General features: G+C 39.8%; 1 protein-coding gene across 5 annotated transcripts in view; it reads left to right on the plus strand.

Moving 5' to 3' along the window:
- ZNF410 (zinc finger protein 410) overlaps positions 1-14,591 on the plus strand; it is a 39,710-nt gene extending 25,119 nt beyond the window's left edge. For 4 of the 5 annotated variants that reach the window (XM_059914619.1, XM_059914620.1, XM_059914618.1 and 1 more), the window contains 5 exons: positions 3,431-3,520; positions 5,986-6,111; positions 6,846-6,986; positions 8,358-8,485; positions 13,797-14,591. In XM_059914619.1, the coding sequence (XP_059770602.1) occupies positions 3,431-3,520; positions 5,986-6,111; positions 6,846-6,986; positions 8,358-8,485; positions 13,797-13,835 (524 nt within the window). In that variant the 3' untranslated portion in view covers positions 13,836-14,591. The remainder of the gene's footprint in view (positions 1-3,430; positions 3,521-5,985; positions 6,112-6,845; positions 6,987-8,357; positions 8,486-13,796) is intronic. The other variant, XM_059914621.1, reaches the window with a different exon arrangement.
- Positions 14,592-14,870: the final 279 nt, after the last annotated feature.

The following is a 14,870-nucleotide window of genomic DNA, read 5'->3' on the forward strand; positions in this document are numbered from 1 at the left end:
TCAGGCTTCAATTTAATCATTTCTTCCTGGATGTCTCACAGATCTGAATCTCAATAATTAATATAATAATAAAAGTTAGGACTTCCCTGGTGGTGCAGTGGTTGAGAATCTACCTGCCAATGTAGGGGACACGGGTTCGAGCCCTGGTCCGGGAGGATCCCACATGCCACGGAGCAACTAAGCCCGTGCACCGCAACTACTGAGCCTTCGCTCTAGAGCCCGTGAGCCACAACTACTGAAGCCTACACGCCTAGAGCCCGTGCTCCAGAACAAGAGAAGCCACCGCAATGAGAAGCCCGCGCACCACAATGAAGAGTAGCCCCTGCTCACCGCAACTAGAGAAAGCCCGTGTGCAGCAATAAAGACCCAACGCAGCCAAAAATAAATAAATTTTAAAAAATAATAATAAAAAGCATTTATTAAGGCAATTTAATATGTACCAAGCACATATACATTATCTCATTTAATCTTCAAGGTACCTTTATGCTTTAGATACTGAGTTTATTGATGGAGAAACAGAAGGTTAGAGGGTTAAGTAACTTGCCCAACATTATGCAGCTAGGAAATGGTAGAACTGGCATTTGAATTCTGATCTGACTCCAGAGCTCTTGCAAGGATTTTATTTTCAAGTGCTGACAACTCATTTTATCTCAAATGTCAAAATTGACCTCAGATCTTTATTAGTAGTAACAGTAGTAATTAAAGCTGCCAATTTTAGTGGCTTACTGTGAGGACTTACTGTGTGCCAGGCACTATGCTTAAATATATTTAACTTGTATCATTTCATCTAATCCTCAAAATAATCTTTTGAGGTTGTATTATGTTAATTTTATAGATAAAAAAACTGATTCTCATAGGTTTTAAATATCTTCCCCATACTGGTAAGTGGTAATGCCAAGACTTGAACTCAGGGCTAACTGGCTCATGCTCAACCATTATGTAGCATTGCCTCCTGACTCCTCCTCTTCTTTATCGCAGCAAAATCACCATCCTCTCAGTTTCCAAATAGGAAGGCCATCTAACTTAAGGCAGCTTGATGAGATTCCTGCCACTAGATTCTGATGAATCTTTTTTGAAATCTTTTTCTGAGGTTCTTGAGTTCATCTTGTTAAACATTTAACCTTATTTATTAACTGCAATTTTCTGTTTTCCTGATGTTTATTCTATCATATGTATGAATATATTGTTCATTCATTTGGTGACTTTTAGAGTGCCTGGCATTCTGGGGTTAGTGTGAGTATACAGATAACGCTTTCCAAAAAGTTACAGACCACTGGAAAATCACAGACATTAAACTGTGTGGTATAGTCTGAAAGAACAGTATCATCTAGAGCTGTGCTCCTCCCTCCTTCAGGGCCCAGCTCCTGTATTGTCAGCATGCCAGCCTTACTTGCTGAGTTTCTGTTTTTCTCCTTTACTGTCTCACACTGTCACACTCATAACAGTTCTGACACCAAATGTGTTTTCCCACACCAAGCAAGTCTCTGTGACACCAGGTGGGTGTCTATAAGTTAACTGAATTCTGACACTATCTGGAAACAGTGTCAGATCCCACAGGTTAAGGGCTCAGCCCCACAAGACTGCCACCTACTTCAGATGTCTTATTGCAAGTAGCAAGTCCCCAGGTTACTCACAACCTCTGTCTGACTTGGCTACCAATTGGAGTTCCCATGACCCCGCCCCAGATTCAATTATTTGCTAGAACAGCTCACAGAACTCAGGGAAACATGTTTACCAGTTTATTATGTAATAAAGGATATGATAAAGGATACGGGTGAGCAGCCAGACAAAGAGATACACAGGGTGAAGTCTGGAACAGTCCCAAGCACGGGAGCTTCTGTCCCTGTGGAGCTGGGGTGTGCCACTCTCTTGGCACATAGACATGTTCACCAGCCCAGAGGCTCTCTGAACCCTGTACTTTTGGAATTTTTATGGAGGTTTCATCATGTAGGCATGATTGATGATTAATCCATTTCCAGGCCCTCTCTCCTCTCTGGAAAATGGGGGTAGGGCTGAAAATCTCAAGCTTCTAATCATGGCTTGGTCTTTCTGGTGACTCGCCCCCATCCAGGAGCCCACCAAGAGTCACCTCATTAGAAGAGACACTGCTGTCACCCAGTAAATTCTAAGGGGTTAGGAACTCTGTGTCAGGAATCACTGTCAAAGACCAAATATTAGAACAACAGATTATCCTAGTGCTCATGTCACTTAAAAAATTACAAGGGGTTCAGGAGCTCTGCATCAGGAGCTAGGATCCAGGATTAAATGTTAGAACAAAAAATTCTCCTAGCACCCCTGTGTACAAGGGTTTTGAAGCTGTGTGTCAGGAAACTGGGGCAAAGACCAATATATATACTTATTTCACACTTGTCGTTTTCTGAACTTGCTTTGGGCGCTCTCAGTTTCAAGGTTGTGCTCATACTAGTCCTTATGCCTGAAATTTCCTTTCATCCTTGTCATCTTTAAAGAGCAGCTTAAATTCAGCTTCTTTAAAAAGAGAAGTTACCGCAGTAAGAATTCCTCCCCTTTATAATTGCATATAGCACTTTTTTATACCAGAATTAAAGTCATTTATGAATACGTTTATCTCTCACTAGGTTGTGACCCTTGGGAGATATGGACTGCATCTCTGATTTTTTTCACTTTTTATTTTGAAACAATTATAGACTCAAGAGAAGTCACAAAGAATACAAAGAGTTCTGTATGTGCTTCACCCAGCTTCCACTCAGAAGTGACATCTTATGTAGCCATAGTACAATATCAAAACCAGAAAGTCAGCAGTACTGTCAGTTAGTCTACAGACCTCATTCAGTTTTCACCATGCATCTTTGATTTTTAAAATAACAAAGTAATACTGTAGAAAATGAAAATTATGGAAAAGCACAAGAAGAAAATAAATCATAATACCACTATCAGGATATAACTACTGTTAACACATTGTGAGATTTTTCTGTGTACCTCTCACTAAACAGCTGTTTTTATTTGTTTGCTTTTATAAGATGGGATTATGTAATACCTATTTTATAACCTTTAAAAATCTGTACTCTTAAATGGATCTAGAAACTCAACCTTAAAGAGAATTGATGTAAGGTAAAAATCCTGAGAGCGTATACACTGTTTTCCTGATATCCTCAGAAGGGATGGGATCACCAAAGAAGGTAGCGCAGTGCAGCTGGGGCTCAGCCCGTGAGGAGGGAGAAGGAAGTATTATGCTCAGAGGCAGTTACTCTAAAGAAAAGGGCAGGGCTGTCTGCAGGGCTGTGTACTAGGAGATCACTGAGAGGTGACACCTGCTGGATAGTCCGGTTGAAATTATATAGCATGAATTCAGGAAATCAGAGTAAGTCGTTGGAAACAGGAAAAGATTGATGGGAAAAGAGAATAATAGTTCATCAGAAGACTGAGTCTTTATCTTATTTTCTGTCTCTAGGAGAGAAGCCTTTCCTTTGTGAAGCCCAAGGATGTGGCCGTTCCTTTGCTGAGTATTCTAGTCTTCGAAAACATTTGGTGGTTCACTCAGGTACTAGAACCTGTGCCATTCATAGATTTCAGGGAAGATGGAGAGCCAAAAGGGTAAAAGGTTAGGGTAGTGGTATAAAGAAATCTAAAGAGAAACAAACTGTTCACTGTAAAGTTTCCTCCCTATCCTGACAAAATCAGAAATCAAGGCCCTTGATGCTTGCATTCAAAGGGCCATGTAATCAAGGAGAAAATATCTAATTATTATTATTTTCAGCTGAGCCATTGAACTGCTTTCTAATTGAGACCTTTTTCTGAGGGAATCAACAAATTTATTTGGCACTACACTGGGTACTTTATAAGTTATGTCAGATATGGTCCATGGAGTTATTCAGAGCAGAGACTTGCCAAGGCAGAAGTGAACTCAAAGTGGAGAGAGATTCTAAAATGGAATCTGCTAATTGTTCAAATGGCTAGCCATGGGAAGCAAAGGGAAGCCAGAATGGGAGGAGTGGGGAGAAGGAACTAGAAGTTATTTATCATGAAGACAGCAAAACAGTTCAGTGGGAGCAAGGGAGTTGGAGAGGTATAATCAGTCAGGGATGTGAATTTCAAAGCTGAGATCCTAGGGGTAGAGCAGTTTTTTAATATGATGACAGATTCTAAGCAGAGATAGCAAACTGATAGCCTGTGGGTTAGATGTGGACTTCCAGATGTGTTTTGCTTGGCTTGTAGAGTGTTTTCATTTTACTGTTCTTTATTTTATTATGTAAAATTTTGTCAAACATACATAAAAGTAGAGAAAAATACTTTTTTACATAACAATAATGCTGTTATCATATCTATCAAAATTAACAATAACTCCTTGGTTTTATCTGAGATTCACTCCATGTTTAATTTTTTTCCAATTATCTCAAAAATGTCTTTTAAAGTGGCTTTGTTTAAATCAGGATCCAACAAGGTCCACTCGTTGCACTTGGCTAGTAAGTCTTCTTGAATCTAGATCTATCTGTACTTTTTGTTTTTCATGCTATAGACTTATTGCACAACAGACTCAGTTGGTCCTGTAGCTCATCCCACGTTCTGGATTTGTTGGTTTGCCTCCTTTTCTGTCATTTAACTTGTTCCCCTGTATTTCCTAAAAGCTTCAAAGGTTCAAAGATTTTGGCAAGGTTTTGTTATAGGTGGTTGTGTTTCATTTTGCATCACATCAAGAGGCATACAGAGCTTAGTTGTCAAAATTGATCAGTTGGTTCAGGTGGTAACACCCTGATCCCCACATTGTAATGTTCCCTAGCAGCCTTATGGTTTCATCTCTGAATAACGCCTGAATTCGTTATTTCAGCAGGGTTGTAAAATGTTATTTTTCTAATTCTATTATTCATTCACATTTGTTAGCCGGAATTCTTCTGTATAATGGGTCTCTATCAACTAGGGCTATTTGGTAATTTGTACACGAAAGGCAGGATAAATGTGTAATTCTTTTAACTGTGAGTTTTCAGAGTAAGAAATTGGTACTCTGGTTACTTCTAGTAGTGTCATTTTCACTGCTTTTTTTCTCTCTCTCTCTCATTAGTATTATCTTGAATTCATGTGTTTCTACATATTCACTGTATTTCAATCCATTATAGTTATTTTTTAACAGCTTTTGGACCTATAATGCACATACCTTAAAGTTCACCCATTGTAAGTATACACATCAGTGATTTTTAGAAAATATATAGCATTGTACAATCACCACCACAATCCAGTTTTAGAACACTTGCGTCACACCAAAAGTTCCTTTGTGCCCCTTTGCTGTTAGTTCCTGCTCCCACCCCCAGATCCAGGCAGTCATTGACCAGCTTTCTGTCTCTATATATTCTGCCTCTTCTGGAAATTTTCTGGTCATTTCACTTAGTTTTGCTATCTACTAGTCCCCTGTAGGCATAAGGGTTTTTTTTGTTTTTGTTTTTGTTCTTTGGCGTAAGATTTTGACCCCGCTCTAAGTGTGGTTGTCTGGGTAGGTGGGATAGAAGTTGAGGGTTTCAGACTTGAGGACCTAAGGGATAGTTCAGATCATTGTGTAGAAGAACCACCAGTGTGAACGTTGAAGACTGAGAGTTGTGGCAGGAAACGGGATAAAGGTATATTATGAATCCAGGGTTGGAATCCTTGAGGCTAGTGCATGTCCTTGAGGTCCATGGAAGACTGTATCTGAAAAGGGAAGTAAATATTCTGTGTGTCTACCATGATCTTATACCAGAGAAGTTGTTTTGTGGAAGCAGCAGTACAGTGGGTCTAGAGAGTACTGGAGGCTGGGAGCAGTGAGTGTGCTAAGCCCTCCTGGTGTACTTTCCAGCCTTCCCCTGTGTACTGAAGGTTGAGAGGCTGGGGGAAGGTGCGAAATGGGAGAAGGAGTAGTCTCTTAATGTTTAGTTTAACATCCCCTGGGCTTCTCCATCTAGGGCTTGAGTCCATTCTCTTGCTGTCAGAAATGTACCCTGTCTTTTTGGCTCCCCTGTCTTAACCTGGTCTGTGTTTCAGGAGAGAAGCCACATCAGTGTCAAGTCTGTGGGAAGACCTTCTCTCAGAGTGGGAGCAGGAATGTGCACATGAGAAAGCATCACTTGCAGATGGGAGCAGCTGGGAGTCAAGAGCAGGAACAAACTGGTAAGGAGAAGAGGGTATAGTGGAGGGCTATATTTTGGGGGTTCCAAAAGCCAAATAACTGGCCTGTCTGATGTGGAAATTTTCTGATTCTATTTTGGGTAGAGAGATTGGTCTCATTTGATGGACTAGTGGTTTCCAAATGTAACTGTACAGTAAAATCGTTTGCAAGCTTTAAAAACATATATTGTGTATTGCTTGTCCACCCCTCTCCCCCAGCAAAACAAAACAAAGTAAAATCCCGGAGTCTATAGTTTTGAAAGTTCCTCTAGTGAGTTTGATGGTAACTAGTGCTGATCCATGAACCATCATTTGATTGTCACTGTGATGAAGATTTCTGTATGACAAGAGTTTAAGCATTTTTTACTTATCAGTCATGACTCCCTTTTTACCCTAGCTTAAATTTGATAATACGTTTTTATTATTATTCCTTTCCATGTCTTTCATTAATCAATTATTTTATTCTAAATACTCCTTTCTAAGGATGCACCCATCCCATTTTATATGTTTGTTATCCAGATGCTGATCACAAGCAAGGGTATTTATCCATGAGGCTCAAACTCTTCCCTTCTAGGTTTATTTTTGCTTCCCAAAAGTAAGTGAAATAGAGGAGGTGGCATCCAAGATACAGGTTAACTTTTAGTTCTGAAAAAAAAAGCCAGCTTCTCGTGAAGGAAAATGGGGACCAGGCACAGCCTTGACTGCTGTATGTCTCTCACATCCTATTCTCTGTGCAGCTGAGCCACTAATGGGCAGTAGTTTGCTTGAAGAGGCTTCAGTAACCAGTAAAAACCTGGTGCCTATGAATTCTCAGCCCAGCCTTGGTGGAGAGTCCTTGAACCTACCAAATACCAATTCTATCCTAGGAGTTGATGATGGTAAGACTTTCAACTCTCCTTTATTTGGGGAAAATGGGCTGCAACTAGGGACTAAGGAATGGGGTTGTCTCCAAAATGGAGGTTTTAATTAAGTTCATTTCTTGTGAGTAGAAATGGTATGATTGAGTAGCATTTGTGTTGTCTCTGGAGTAGATAAGTGAATATTTTAAAAAGTTTTTTCATTGAAAAGATAATGTTGCAAAAGAATAAAGAGAAAAAGTTTTAAGAAGAAAATTATCCATAATCCTAGCATCCTAGCCCAACTATTTCTATCTTTCCTATTGCAGTTATGGAAGAACTTAACTTTTAAAATATTTAAACAGAACATAACCAGGTTTTACAGAGGAGAATTAAAGCAATTTCTCCATACCTTCAAAAGCCATATCTTCTGGAGAAAAGAAAGGGCTCTCTAGGAAACAGTTGCTCCTCTCTGGTATAGAAATTTCACCCAAGTTACACAGGCCAGGCCCTCTTCTCTGAAAAACTTAACAGGTGAGGTCAGCATGCATTTATTCAGTGCCTACTGTGTACCTGGCACCATGGGAAAGAAAAGTAGAAGACAGGGACCTTAAAATCTAGTTGAGAAGTCAAAACTTACATATGGGAAACAACATTGAGTGAGAAGAAGATAGTATATAAGCAAACGTTAAGTTATGTGGTATCCTGGAAGAGCAATATAAGCTAGAAAGCCCCTAGAAGATACTCTTAATTTATTTGAGAGCTAAGTGGTTTATGTGTAAGCAATTTCCAGAAGATCTTCGTGGTGATTCTGCTGATGAACATTTAATATGTCTGAGATCCTTTGTTTTCATTACTCATGTGGCAGTCAGTCAGTTTTGGGTATAAAGACCATGTTTGTGTAACTTATATATGGAGCCTACAAGGCCCAGAGTGTGCTTCCACAATAAGCCTCTTCTGTTTCATAAATGATACTAAGGAGAAAAGTCTCAAGGGAGGAAGAGACAGTGAGAAGGAACTTTGGAGCCAGGTTTAAGCTCTTGACTAGCACGTATTGCACTATTTCCATCACTGGTGACTGCTTTAAGGGTTGGCTCTGGTTCCCTGATTCATAAGCAATTTTAATCCAGTTAATAGTGCTAAAGCCATATTACTCTAAATTGGCATACTGAAAAATGGTCAGCTGTTATATCAAGATTTCTTGCCTTTTCTTCCCATCCCCCTTTTGTAATACTTTCCAAATTCACTGATAGTGAATATCAGGCAGGAATTAATTTGGAAGAAACACAGGAATGTGGGATTCAGTTTTTCAGGGAACAGTTTTAAGAGTTCTTAATGAGAGATTTGATAATGAAAGTAGGTAGGTAGATCTGTGGATTCACTTTGCATTGAAACATTTTTCTGCTGTTTCAGAGGTGCTTGCTGAAGGATCCCCACGTCCTCTGTCTTCAGTGCCTGATGTGACGCATCATTTGGTGACCATGCAGTCAGGGAGGCAGTCATATGAGGTGTCTGTCTTAACTGCCGTAAATCCACAGGAGGTAAAACTATCTCTTGCCCTTACTTTGTTTCTGTGGAGATTAATGTGGAGAAAGATTGGGAATCTATTTCAGAGGATCTGAAAAAATTCTCCAATTTCCCTTTCCTGGAGACTTTGATTAGAATATCTTACCTTAAGCTAAGCATGAGTCCAGGTTTGAAAGGAACCTGAGTATTAGGGTCTGCTGAATTGGGAGATTGGTCATTCACAGCTGGGACTCTGAGCTCTAGTTTCCTTGATACACATGCCCTAATTAATGAGATCGGCTCCTCCTGTTCTTGCCTCACTTGCGATGAAAATGCTGCTTTTATTTTATAAAGAAAATAACATCCTGGGACAAAGTAGTCCTTGAGCAAAAAAGATAGAGACAAAATCATTAGAAATAATTATCATTCATTTTGCTAGGGCCAGTTGTCTCGGAGATACCAGGCTGAACCAACTGGGCATATGAGAATGTGTCCACTTGCTTGTTGAGTGAGAACCATCATGTAAATCAAAGGGGCTTTTAGATTGATTCTAAGCACCCCTTACTCTGTTTTTTTGGCTCTGACCCGGAAAACAGAATGAAAACCAGTTGGGCTTCTAGAATCTTAGGATATTTTATTGGCCTTGTGTCGTGGAGGTAGATGACTTCCTCATGAGCTCGTTTCATATGCATAAGCTTTTGCCAAAGCCTGTATATTCTGGCTTTGGTGTTATAGTATCTTTCACTTTTCCTTTCATTATAGCCTGTAGACCACAGTCCGCTGTTACAGCATTCAAATGACTCTGCATCCTATATTGAATGGTCTCAACTTTTCTGTAATATTTCTGAGGATATCCAGGATCAGAAGGCTCTGGGCATGCATGTTAATGTTTCTTCCAGGACCTTTCCTTGTATTCATCATTGCGACCCATTGTCTCAGTCTTGCTTATGTTATATTGAAAGTTTTTGCTATTTGGTATCATTGGTTCTTCCCTAAGTCACCTTCTCCTGGTAACCGCTTTGGAACATGTCTCACCTGTGGAGTCTTCCTTTATTTGTTCCCCTCTTCGTTTATCTATTTAAAATGTTTTATTGTGGAAGTTTTCAAAGAGTATAAATACTGAGAACGAGAATACTATAGTGATCCATGTACTTGTCACCCATCTTCAACAATTAACTGTCTACTGTTCTTATCACTTCCCTCCTACTGTTTGCTGTTGATGTTTTATTTGTAGTGCAGTATTTTAAATCATAGACATTTCATCTGTAAATATTTCTCTAACAGATATTTTTTCATAACTATATTTTATCATACCCAACAAAATTAACAATAATTTGATATCCTCTGATTCTTAGCCTTCTAAATTTTTTCTCAGAAAGAATCTTTTATGGTTGGTTGGTTTGAATAAGAATTCAAACAAAGCCTATACATTGCATTTGGTTAATAATTCTCTTTATCTCTAATAGTCCTCCCCCTCTTTTTTTCAGTATGGCTATCTATTTAAGGAATTGGGTTGTTTGTCTTATAGCATTTCCCACATTCTGATTTTGGTTGATTGACTCCTTTTGTTGTTTGATTTCTTTCTCTATCCACAGACTTCCTGAAAACTGGTAATTACATTTAGAGGCTTGATTAGATTACTGTTTGTTTCTCCTCTTGGCAAGAATATATATATATTTTTTTAATATATATATTTTTTAATTAATTAATTTATTTATTTTTGGCTGTGTTGGTTCTTCGTTTCTGTGCGAGGGCCTTCTCCAGTTGTGGCGAGCGGGGGCCACTCTTCATCGCGGTGCGCGGGCCTCTCACTGTCGCAGCCTCTCTTTGCGGAGCACGGCTCCGGACGTGCAGGCTCAGTAGTTGTGGCGCACGGGCTTAGTTGCTCCGCGGCATGTGGGATTTTCCCGGACCAGGGCTCGAACCCGTGTCCCCTGCATCGGCAGGCAGACTCTCAACCACTGCGCCACCAGGGAAGCCCGGCAAGAATATTTTATAGGTGGTACTCTTGCTTCCTACTACATCTCATCAGGAGACACATGATATTTGGTTGTTCTCCTCACTGATCTCAAGATTGACCAGTGGGTTATGTAAAAGTTTTGGCAACCATTACTGATCATGGCCTAGATCTGTTTTTCATTAGGGCTTGCAAAACAGTGATACCTTATTCTCTTTTTCCTTCTGCTTTTATTAACTGTGATTCTTCTATAAAAGAAATACTTTTATTAACTATTGGGTTGCTCTGAAATAGTTCAGGAAAGTCATCCCCTTCTTTTTGTACCTAGTACAAATTATTATCCTGATATACCAATCCACAACACTCAACACTTTCTTTTTTTTTTTTTTAATTAATTAATTTATTTATTTATTTTTGGCTGTGTTGGGTCTTCATTTCTGTGCGAGGGCTTTCTCTAGTTGCGGCAAGCGGGGGCCACTCTTCATTGCGGTGCGCGGCCTCTCTTGTTGCGGAGCACGGGCTCCAGACGCGCAGGCTCAGTAGTTGTGGCACATGGGCCTAGTTGCTCCGCAGCATGTGGGATCTTCCCAGACCAGGGCTCGAACCCGTGTCCCCTGCATTGGCAGGCAGATTCTCAACCACTGCGCCACCAGGGAAGCCCATTTTCTTTTTTTATATTTGAAACTTTGGAGTTTTTCTCTCCCATACTGCTAAATACCTTTTTTTAATTGAAGCACTCCAGATTACCCCAAATAAATGCCAGATGAATAAAGATAATTCATTCAACAGATATTATGTACCTGATGTGTGCAAGGCACTCTGCTGGGTACTAGTTATACAGTAGTAAACAAAATATAATCTCTGTCTCAAAGAGCTTAGAGTCAGAGTTAGGACCTCTGCCTTTTATAACTCCATAGCTATGTAAATGGTGCCCCTGGAGTTGTGCTGTACAGAGAGTTTAGAATGGGAAGGGCAACAGGTCAATGAACTGGCAATTTTTATACAGGGTAGTAGTGCTAGTCTTGGGGGAAGTCAGGATAAGTTTTAGAGTTTAAGTTGAGACCTGAGGGATGAATAGTAATCATCTTGATGGAGAAGTGGGAGGGATTGGAAGAAGTTTAACAGGCGTAAAGGTAGCAATGTGTACAAAGGAGAAGGGAGCACGCCCGACTATGGAACCACAAAGGGTTGAGTGTGATGGACATGGAATGGAGAGATTGGTGTGGGATGGAAAAATGAGAGCAGGAAAGACAAGCTGGTTCTTCTCTTTAAGGGCCTTATAGGACATGATTTTATCCTGGGGGCACTGGGGAGCCACTGCATGGTTTTAAATGGGGTATGACATGGTCAGATTTGTGTATGCAGAAAGTCCAGTAGTAGCACATTTGTTCTCTTGAACCTGTAGCTGGCTTCCGAGTGTCGTGTCCTTGTCTGGGAGATGCTCACTCACAGCCTCAGGCAGACACAATAACACAGACTACCTAAAAAAAAAAAACAAAGGAAAACTTGGCCTTCACTCCAGGAGAACACAAAGGGCCTTTAAGTCCTGTGTACCCAGTTTCAGAATGGAAGCCTCAGACACTTAATAGAAAAATATTAACACCACAAGAGGAAAGTGCTGCCCTTAGATGTAGTTGAAAATCCTTCACTATCACTTTTTCCTCATGGATCCTTATGTATTTACAAATACAACTTCTGTCTGAGCCTCACTTCTTTTGTCTTTCCTTTACTATACCATTATTACCTTCCTCCCATCAAGGCATTTTCATTGCTCATCCCCTCCTTTTCCTTCTGAAGGTGGGCTTATCACATCCTCCAATACCTTCATTTTTTTTTCAAGCTATAAGCCCCCAAAGGCTCCAGGCTTCATCCTCTTCCTCATCCGGGGTCTAGGTACTAACTGACTGTTCCTCCAGTGAGTGAGGAATATTGACTCCTTAGGGATTATTCTCAGATGCCAGAGAAGGAGAAGGCAATAGCAACCCTTAAAACAACACATGCCCATTCCAAATTGTTTTTTAAAGATCACCATGCATTGTAGATCAGACCTGTAAGAATCTGCTGATGCACTTCTAATTGGACTCCTGTAAGTATGCTCTAAAAATAAAAATAACTTATCAAGAACAAGTGTCAGAAATTATCATGGAAAATATATGAAAAACTACAAGTTAACTCTCACTCAGATGGTTCAAATTGGACAATTCTGATTTTTCCTCAGTGTGGCCAGGTCTTCTGAGAATCAGACAGAGGACTCATTGTGCAGACCCAGCTGAGACCCCAGGGCTTTTGACCTTCTGTGGACTAAAGGTCATCCCAAATGGGCTTCCATAGCCACACTGACTTCACATTCTTGAATTCAAGAACCAGTATAAGTGATTGCCAGTTAGCTTTGACTATATCTTAGAATATTTCCCAAATAAAACAAGGAGGAAAACAGAAATTACAAATTCTTTAACATTTCTCATAAAGTGCCATTGCTAAGTTTGAGTGTAAACATCTGGATCTTGGTCTAGATTAAAAATATACCATTCCTAATCTCTACCACACAGTATCAACTGAAATCTGTGGTTTCTTTCTCTAAGTTTAAAATTTTTCTTTAAATTTCTTTAAATTCCATACCATTGAATTCTACTATGTAAATTACCTTCATCTAAATTAAGATCACCAAATAAATATATCTCCAGCTCTAGAATTTATCTGATTAGATTTTAACAAACAATGTTTATTCTGTTTTCACTGTATTATTCCCATCTCATTTTCTTTTCATAATTAAATGGAACCCAATTTCATCAATTATTATACAAAAACACCTTTCAACAGGAACCTTGAATGTAGAGTAGAATGTCCACGGTAGCTGCCACCCTATTGGAGACTCTCAGGCTTGTCTTCCCTCATCACAGGAAAGGTATTTTAAGCCCAGGAAATCCCTGGATTTTTCATGAGTGGGTTGTAGCTCTCACGTAGAACTCCATTCCCTTTACTTCTTCTTGAGCCTTCAGCCTGTACTTTGGCTAACTGACTGATGTAAGATTTTTGGTTCCACCAGTTCTGATTTCCCTGTGGTTATAGATTCCTCCATCACTGACTAGTGAGTATGTGATTACACAAATAATAGTTTGGCTTATAGGATATTATAATTATTATTATCAGGATATTTTACTGCTATAGTAGGAATGCCAGCATCATCAAATGGTCAAAGTGCTGTCCCAAGGCCAGTACATAAATGAGATCTATCAGTCTGTGCATGTCTTCTGATTTGGAACTAGCTGTCCCTGACTCACCCCTGCAATGCATTCCCCACCCCCAATTGTAAACCTGTCACTTAGTATGAATTATTTTTCCTGTTATTCACTGGTAACTATTCCAGATTTGTTTTTAATCTCTTACAGTTACTAAACCAAGGAGATTTAACTGAAGGACGGACATGAGCATGGGTGCTGACTCCTGGAAGAGCAGCTCTACCTGAACCCAGAGTGCATGCACTGGGAACAGGATGCTTATGGCTCACAGTTTGCCAGAACCAAAATGAATCTGTGAAGGACAGGACCCCACTTTTGCCTCTGTTCATCTTTCCTGGCCTAGAAGATGACTGTAGGAGAGCTTCTATTCAACTACCATCTGATTCAGACAAGGAAGAAAGCAGTGAATGTGGGCTGGGTAACTGTACCTACCTCTCTTCCCACTGCACAATTTTGGGATAGACTTCTCCCAAAAGTGAATTTGATTATTTGTTGGCTGAAGTTTCTCAGTAAGACTGTTGAGGGGAGGTTTTCCTTTGAAGAGTTTTCATCCCATACCGAGCTGTCTTTTCACATGGAACTAAATCCTGCCACCAACCATAAAACTTCACCAAGAAGTTAAGCTTTCAAGATGCCTTGTTGCTTTCGAGAAGGGAGTGGTGTCAGTTCTGTTGTGACATTCTCCCTTTAGCAACCTGAGTAAGAGACTCTCTGCCACTGGTCTTCAAAAAAATAAATTACTTGAATCCCTGCTTGGCCCAGGCTGAGGTACTATCTTGTCCTATACACCTCTACTTGGCCACTTTGCTTTCTTTGTTTATGGAACATACAGTAGCATGTTAAGAGGTTGTTTGTTTTTTGCTTTTTGTTTTTTTTTTTAAGTTAAAAATCACCTGATTCAGAGCTTCAATTGTTTTTCCTTTAAATAAACAAAACAGCCAGTCAGTTCTTTGGCTCCTTGTTTTAAACAAAATTTGTTTCCTTTTGAGAGGAGATTAAGAAAATAATTCAGTCTTTCCCTTTAAGATGGGGCACTGATTTACCCTCAGGAGTCCATGCAGGTAAAACTGAGCTCAGAAGTCTTGGGGAAGATGACATGAGCATCTTCATCTCCAACTAGCAAACCCACATGGTAGTTATCAGAGTATCATTCTTGTCATCACCAAAAGGACCATGTTTGAGTCTGGAAAAATGGCAATAATAACAGATATTTTTGAATATTTC

The sequence above is a fragment of the Balaenoptera ricei genome, chromosome 2, assembly GCF_028023285.1.
Source record: "Balaenoptera ricei isolate mBalRic1 chromosome 2, mBalRic1.hap2, whole genome shotgun sequence".
Lineage (NCBI taxonomy): Eukaryota > Metazoa > Chordata > Mammalia > Artiodactyla > Balaenopteridae > Balaenoptera > Balaenoptera ricei.